General features: G+C 44.7%; 1 protein-coding gene across 1 annotated transcript; it reads right to left on the bottom strand.

Annotated features, from left to right (window-relative positions):
- Nucleotides 1-348: 348 nt before the first annotated feature.
- Nucleotides 349-6,772, bottom strand: sdhaf3 (succinate dehydrogenase complex assembly factor 3). The gene is made up of 2 exons (XM_034077804.1): nt 6,453-6,772; nt 349-639 (listed from the first exon to the last, which is right to left on the bottom strand). The coding sequence occupies exons 1-2, from the start codon at nt 6,627-6,629 to the stop codon at nt 445-447; spliced, it is 372 nt and encodes a 123-aa protein (XP_033933695.1). The 5' UTR covers nt 6,630-6,772; the 3' UTR covers nt 349-444.
- Between the last annotated feature and the right edge of the window lie 1,054 nt (nt 6,773-7,826).

The raw sequence follows: 7,826 nt of genomic DNA on the forward strand, positions 1-7,826 counted from the left end.
CAGTATAATCGGTACGCCTGAAACTCATCCAGTGAGAAACGTTCCGCTGTGCAAAAATAAGTGCGATTAAAATGCGTTAATTTTTTTAACGCGTTAATTGTTGTGTAATTAATTAATCTTAATTAACGCGTTAAAGTCCCGGCCCTAATTTATATATATATTTATATTGCGTTGTTGGAGAGCCTGGGCTTTTCTTCCCTCTCTAAAATGTGCACGATGATTAAACCTTTGAATCACATGGATACCGACAGAGACACACAATTATATTCAAAAAAGCAAATTAGTGTCCCCTTGATGCACCTGTGACGGAGTGTCTTTATCTCCCAGTAAAAGAGACGGAACACGGAGCCATTACACAGCACTTTAATATAATCACATTCTTAAAAGCCCTTCTTCGAGTCGCGCTCTCCATCAGAGGGAATATGAATAAAGACTGCGAGTCGTTCACTTCCCGTCCTCCTGGATGTCGAACTGCCTGGAGGACTTGGTGGACTCCAGCATGAGCTCGTACAGCTGTCCGATCTGGTCGCTCTGGAAGTTTCCCAGCTTGTCCTCCTGGAGGGGGGTCCCGAACTTCACGCAGCCGAGCTGCCCCCCCGCCGCCTGCAGGACCTGAGTCTGCAGCGTCTCCCGGTAGCTCTGCAGGATGCAACACACACACACACACACACACACACACACACACACACACACACACACACACACACACACACACACACACACACACACACACACACACACACACACACACACACACACACACACACACACACACACACACACACACACACACACACACACACACACACACACACACACACACACACACACACACACACACACCTGAACATCAGCAGGAGAGGACTCTTTAAAGTAGAGACACTACATACTGATATACACCTGAACATCAGCAGGAGAGGACTCTTTAAAGTAGAGACACTACATACTGATATACACCTGAACATCAGCAGGAGAGGACTCTTTAAAGTAGGGACACTACATACTGATATACACCTGCACATCAGCAGGAGAGGACTCTTTAAAGTAGGGACACTACATACTGATATACACCTGAACATCAGCAGGAGAGGACTCTTTAAAGTAGAGACACTACATACTGATATACACCTGAACATCAGCAGGAGAGGACTCTTTAAAGTAGAGACACTACATACTGATATACACCTGAGCATCAGCAGGAGAGGACTCTTTAAAGCAGAGACACTACATACTGATATACACCTGAACATCAGCAGGAGAGGACTCTTTAAAGTAGAGACACTACATACTGATATACACCTGAACATCAGCAGGAGAGGACTCTTTAAAGTAGAGACACTACATACTGATATACACCTGAACATCAGCAGGAGAGGACTCTTTAAAGTAGAGACACTACATACTGATATACACCTGAACATCAGCAGGAGAGGACTCTTTAAAGTAGAGACACTACATACTGATATACACCTGAACATCAGCAGGAGAGGACTCTTTAAAGTAGAGACACTACATACTGATATACACCTGAACATCAGCAGGAGAGGACTCTTTAAAGTAGAGACACTACATACTGATATACACCTGAACATCAGCAGGAGAGGACTCTTTAAAGTAGAGACACTACATACTGATATACACCTGAACATCAGCAGGAGAGGACTCTTTAAAGTAGAGACACTACATACTGATATACACCTGAACATCAGCAGGAGAGGACTCTTTAAAGTAGAGACACTACATACTGATATACACCTGAACATCAGCAGGAGAGGACTCTTTAAAGTAGAGACACTACATACTGATATACACCTGAACATCAGCAGGAGAGGACTCTTTAAAGTAGAGACACTACATACTGATATACACCTGAACATCAGCAGGAGAGGACTCTTTAAAGTAGAGACACTACATACTGATATACACCTGAACATCAGCAGGAGAGGACTCTTTAAAGTAGAGACACTACATACTGATATACACCTGAACATCAGCAGGAGAGGACTCTTTAAAGTAGAGACACTACATACTGATATACACCTGAACATCAGCAGGAGAGGACTCTTTAAAGTAGAGACACTACATACTGATATACACCTGAACATCAGCAGGAGAGGACTCTTTAAAGTAGAGACACTACATACTGATATACACCTGAACATCAGCAGGAGAGGACTCTTTAAAGTAGAGACACTACATACTGATATACACCTGAACATCAGCAGGAGAGGACTCTTTAAAGTAGAGACACTACATACTGATATACACCTGAACATCAGCAGGAGAGGACTCTTTAAAGTAGAGACACTACATACTGATATACACCTGAACATCAGCAGGAGAGGACTCTTTAAAGCCTCTTCCCTATTGGCCTTTAAAAACTCTCGTTTGGAACAAAGTGGTATTTATACTCAGCCTGCTAATAAGTTCATATTCAGTTAACTCTTACCTCAAGGGCCTTTCTCTTATTAATAATAATAATAATAATAATAATAATAATAATAATAGCTCCTCTCCGGCAGTCCTCTCGATCTAAATTAGAAATGTGTCTCTTGGCTTCAGACCCGGTCCATTAACACAAAAAGCTATCGGAGCTCTTTGCACACGGAGTCATCTCGGACAATTGTCTCGTTGTTTTGGTTTCACGAGCCAGCCTTCCACAGAGACGTCCTCTCACTGCTCTGTAAGCTCCCAGGGGTTCTAATCACATGACCTCCTCCTGATGAGTTTCCACCTGAGACGCAGAGGAGTGTAAATCTGACAGAAGCCTCTCGCTGCCCTGATTGGAAACGATGCAAATGGACTCTGGCTTTGGAAACAATGCATACTGATCCGCTGAGGCGTAATGAAAGTGGCCGCCTTCAACTCCCAGGGCTGCAGCTGCAATCACCGTCTACTTCATTAGACACAGCAGATGGTCTACCACCCCTTAGTGCCGCCGGCCCCTTAGTGCCGCCTGCCCCTTAGTGCCGCCGGCTCTGCCCCTTAGTGCCGCCGGCCCCTTAGTGCCGCCTGCCCCTTAGTGCCGCCGGCCCCTTAGTGCCGTCTGCCCCTTAGTGCCGCCTGCCCCTTAGTGCCGCCGGCTCTGCCCCTTAGTGCCGCCTGCCCCTTAGTGCCGCCGGCTCGGCCCCTTAGTGCCGTCTGCCCCTTAGTGCCGCCGGCTCTGCCCCTTAGTGCCGCCTGCCCCTTAGTGCCGCCGGCTCTGCCCCTTAGTGCCGCCGGCTCTGCCCCTTAGTGCCGTCTGCCCCTTAGTGCCGCCTGCCCCTTAGTGCCGCCGGCTCTGCCCCTTAGTGCCGTCTGCCCCTTAGTGCCGCCTGCCCCTTAGTGCCGCCTGCCCTGCCCCTTAGTGCCGCCTGCCCCTTAGTGCCGCCGGCTCTGCCCCTTAGTGCCGCCGGCTCGGCCCCTTAGTGCCGCCGGCTCGGCCCCTTAGTGCCGTCTGCCCCTTAGTGCCGCCGGCTCTGCCCCTTAGTGCCGTCTGCCCCTTAGTGCCGCCGGCTCTGCCCCTTAGTGCCGTCTGCCCCTTAGTGCCGCCGGCTCTGCCCCTTAGTGCCGCCTGCCCCTTAGTGCCACCGGCTCTGCCCCTTAGTGCCGTCTGCCCCTTAGTGCCGCCGGCTCTGCCCCTTAGTGCCACCGGCTCTGCCCCCGAGTGCCGTCTGCCCCTTAGTGCCACCGGCTCCCTTAGTGCCGTCCCTCAAGATTATTTTGGGAACTGGAGGAAGAGTTGCAAATAAAGTCATCATCGGCACATGAAGCCAGGAAGTCCTCTGAGGTGTGATGGAGTCAGAGTTACTGCAGAAACCCAAGGCGGAGGCGGAGCTCCTGTGCCGATCAAAGAAAGGCGTTTCTTGGTGGAAGAACGAAGCGCGAGCGAAGAAGAGCTCGCTGCTTTCAAGCGCTCAGACTATTCTGAACAAAGAGTTCCCTGCTGGCACGAGTGTCATCGCGCTGGAGAGATGCCCCGACACTTTGAAAACATTCCTGATTTTGTTCCTATTCTCATCCAATTAAATGGAATGGAATAGAATGGGAGGATGATCCTCTGCAATGGCCTCACCTGCCGAGCACACAGTGACATGTGTTCTCTGCTGTTAACCCATCCGAGTACCAAGAGTCTAGTACTAGGAGCAGTGGGCAGGTGTCCGGTGCCTTGCTCAAGGGCACCACGGCAGGGCAGGAGGTGAACTGGGACTTCTCCAAGTAGCAGTCCACACTCCATATTGAGGTCTGTTCGGGGACTTGAACCGGCGACCCTACGGCTCCCAGTCCAAGCCCCGACTGACTGAGCCACGGCCGGACACAAAGGAAGAACCCGAGCTTCATTTATAATAAACAACATCGAATTACCTGAAACCTGACTTCACAGATACACGTTTCTATTTCCTGATCCGTGTTATTATCTGCTCTGACCCGTCTGAGCATCACGCTGCCCGACACGTGACATGTTGAGCGATAAGAGGTGTGACGGGGCCAAAGGATCACATGACAAGGCGATACAAAAAACATGACTTAAATAAAAAACTAAATAATTCCCATTAAAATATTCATATAAAAAGAAGCTGGACGAAAACATAATTTAAAAAAGGTGTGTTTTGCTTTTACAATGCTGCATTGATCTGTATGACACGGCGTACTGGTGCTGCCATCGTGTGGTGATGGACTGACATTACACGGCTATGCAAAGCCCAATAAACCCCTTACCGATTATTGTTCTCAGTATTAATTCATCCCGGTGTCCAGAGTCCAAGGTTCTGTCTTTAAATGTCTCGTGTGTTAGTGAAATGTCCCTTTTAATGAGTTACGGTGTTAATATGAGAGAATAGCAGGAAGTCAGCGAACAATCGGTTATTAAGATAGTTGGGGATTATTCTTATGTCAAAACATCGTTTTTTAAAGTCATATTTTAAGCTCTTATTACTACGACGGAGTATTAGGGCCACACTTAGAAGGAAAAAAACAGAGAGAATAAAGTCGTAATAATACGAGAATAAAGTAATAATTACGAGAATAAAGTAATAATTACAAGATTAAAGTCGTAGTTTCATAAGTGACTCGAGAAGCGGGCTTGGAGGAGATTGTGTCCTTTCTGCAGGAGGAAAGGGTTCTGGTTCTGGTCGACTGCATTACATCACTTTGCATTTAGCTGAGGCTTTTATCCAAAGCGACTTACAATAAGTGCGAACCTTGAAGAAAACAGAATCATAAAGTACATCAGGTTTCACAGAGCCAAACATTTCAAGTGCTACTCAGCTGGCTTTAGAGAAGCCAGCCCTTTGTTAGTATATAAGTGCTTTGTTAGTAGTTCTATCCTCGAGGTGGAGTCGAAGGAGATGAGTTTCAGTCTGGAAGGTGTGTGAGCTTTCTGCCGTCCTGATGTCAACGGGAGCTCATTCCGATTCCACTACAAGGCCATCGTTCGACTCCTCCTCGATCCAAAGCCTTGATCTCAAGTCTCATCGTTTCTTGTGAAGCAACAAATCCCCTTTGAGCAGCTCGTGGATGTGACCAGCGATCGCCTTGTCGTCGCCCAGAAGCAGCCATTTCCTCCGGCAGGAAGGAGACACTCTCCTCCCAGTCCGTTTGGTTCTTTCTTCAAAATGATAGACATCGTTTCTCGCACAACCTTTTCAAAGTTCTAACACTTATGATAATCTGATGCTGATGTGCCGAAAGATTAAGTATTTCGTTATTTGAGAAACTAAGGTGCTGCTTCACAGGATGCTCCACGTTCCTCATTTGATTGCAGGACGCTGTGTTGTCTCCTTCTCAAGTCACTTACGACTTTAATCTCGTAATTATGACTTTATTCTCGAAATCTCTCTGTTTTTTTTTTCTAAGTGTGGCCCTAATACTCCGTCGTATATTACGACATGGAAGCTTTTGAATACATACAAGACATTTCAAGAAATAAAACTATAGAATTTGTATAGATATTTCTTTTATATGTATAAAAACACTTAAAGAGGTTTGCCTGGCTTGAAAAGTGTACTTATACAATGCTGTATAGATTAAGAGTCACAACTTTCGAAAAGAAAACATCAGGATTCTTTGATACAAAAGTGCAGAATTGTCCTAGAAATATTATTGGAAAATTGCAAAAAAAACAATGAAATAAGGCTCAACTTAACTGTCTATTTATATTCACATATAAATAGAGGGTGGACTGAAACTTGTCCAGTTCAATAATACAATGCTGCTTTGATTTGAAGTCACATGACTCAAAAGCTTTCTAGTGCAGACTGTTATTAAACATGTCATTGTAAAGAAGGAAAATGGCAAGAAACAAAAAGGTAAGAATATAGAAATATTGATATCAAATAAGAATCCAATGAAGGAGAAGTGCTCTCCTTGTTAAGGACAGCATGCAGCATTGATCCGAGTCGTTGAGCCACAGAATGAAGGAGGAACCTAAAGTGAAAAGGACAGGTGTCTGCGTGGTTTGGTGCGCGTGTTACCTCCCACTCTGCCATGAAGCTCCTCACGTTGTCCGGGGATGCAGATTTGTGTCTCCTGAACTCGTCCTTCACGTACTGGTCCCCCAGAGCCCGCAGATCTATAGGCAGGAACCGGTGCAGAACCAGCAGCCTCTTGTACAAGAACCGGACCCTGGACACGTGGGCGGGACCCGCCATGAAGACCGGATGTTCACTAACAACAACAACACCTCATGCTACCCGCAGACAGACGGGCTGGAGGTCGGGGACAGAAAGACACCTCCACAGGGACAGTTACCCAACTCATGTGTTTACCCTGGAAATGACTCTTCTTCTCTGGTTTGACATTATCTGGTGCACTACTGCCACCTGTTGGATTTGAGCAGTACTGCAGACAAAGGGGTTTTCTAGTTTAATCATTTAGATCAAATTAAATGTAATTGTCACTGCACTGACACGACACACATATATATATATATATATATATATATATATATGTGTTAATATAGGTGTATGAGCATAACTCTATAGTGTGTACAACTGTGTGTAGGTACAACAATGCATGTGTGCACCTGTCTGTGTATTGTGTGGTTAAACTATGTAAGTATATTTTCTATGATATGCATTAAGGTATATAGTATGGAAGAAATATATAAATATAAAAAAAACTATTACAACGATTAAAATGTGAAGGACATTATTACAACAAATATAATTTTTTCTTTCTTATCAGATCATTTATAAATCTGAACTCACAAACCTCAGAGCGTGATATTTACACTGTTTTCTAGAATCAACAGATTCCACTTTAGACGTTTAGACTCCGTCCCTCATGGTCTCTGCTCGGGACTTAGAAAACTACTAGACTTGATATATAACTCATATGTATTAATATTATTTTAAATGTCAATAACGGTCTATAATATATATTCATATTTATTGTGTATTGAGTCTGTATTACACTGTGAAGTACTCAGATCATGTACTTGAGTAAAAGTAGAAGTACTCAGATATTGGCCTTGAATAAAAGTAGAAGTACTCAGATCTTGAGTAAAAGTAGAAGTACTCAGATCTTGTACTTGAGTAGAAGTAGAAGTACTCAGATCTTGTTCTTGAGTAAAAGTAGAAGTACTCAGATCGTGTACTTGAGTAAAAGTAGAAGTACTCAGATCTTGTACTTCAGTAAAAGTAGAAGTACTCAGATCTTGTCCTTGAGTAAAAATAGAAGTACTCAGATCTTGTAGTAAAATAGAAGTACTCAGATCTTGTAGTAAAAGTGGAAGTACTCAGATCTTGTACTTGAGTAGAAGTAGAAGTACTCAGATCGTGTACTTGAGTAAAAGTAGAAGTACTCAGATCATGTACTTGAGTAAAAGTAGAAGTACTCAGATATTG

This window comes from Pseudochaenichthys georgianus, unplaced genomic scaffold (assembly GCF_902827115.2).
Source record: "Pseudochaenichthys georgianus unplaced genomic scaffold, fPseGeo1.2 scaffold_2008_arrow_ctg1, whole genome shotgun sequence".
In the NCBI taxonomy this organism is placed as follows: Eukaryota; Metazoa; Chordata; class Actinopteri; order Perciformes; family Channichthyidae; genus Pseudochaenichthys; species Pseudochaenichthys georgianus.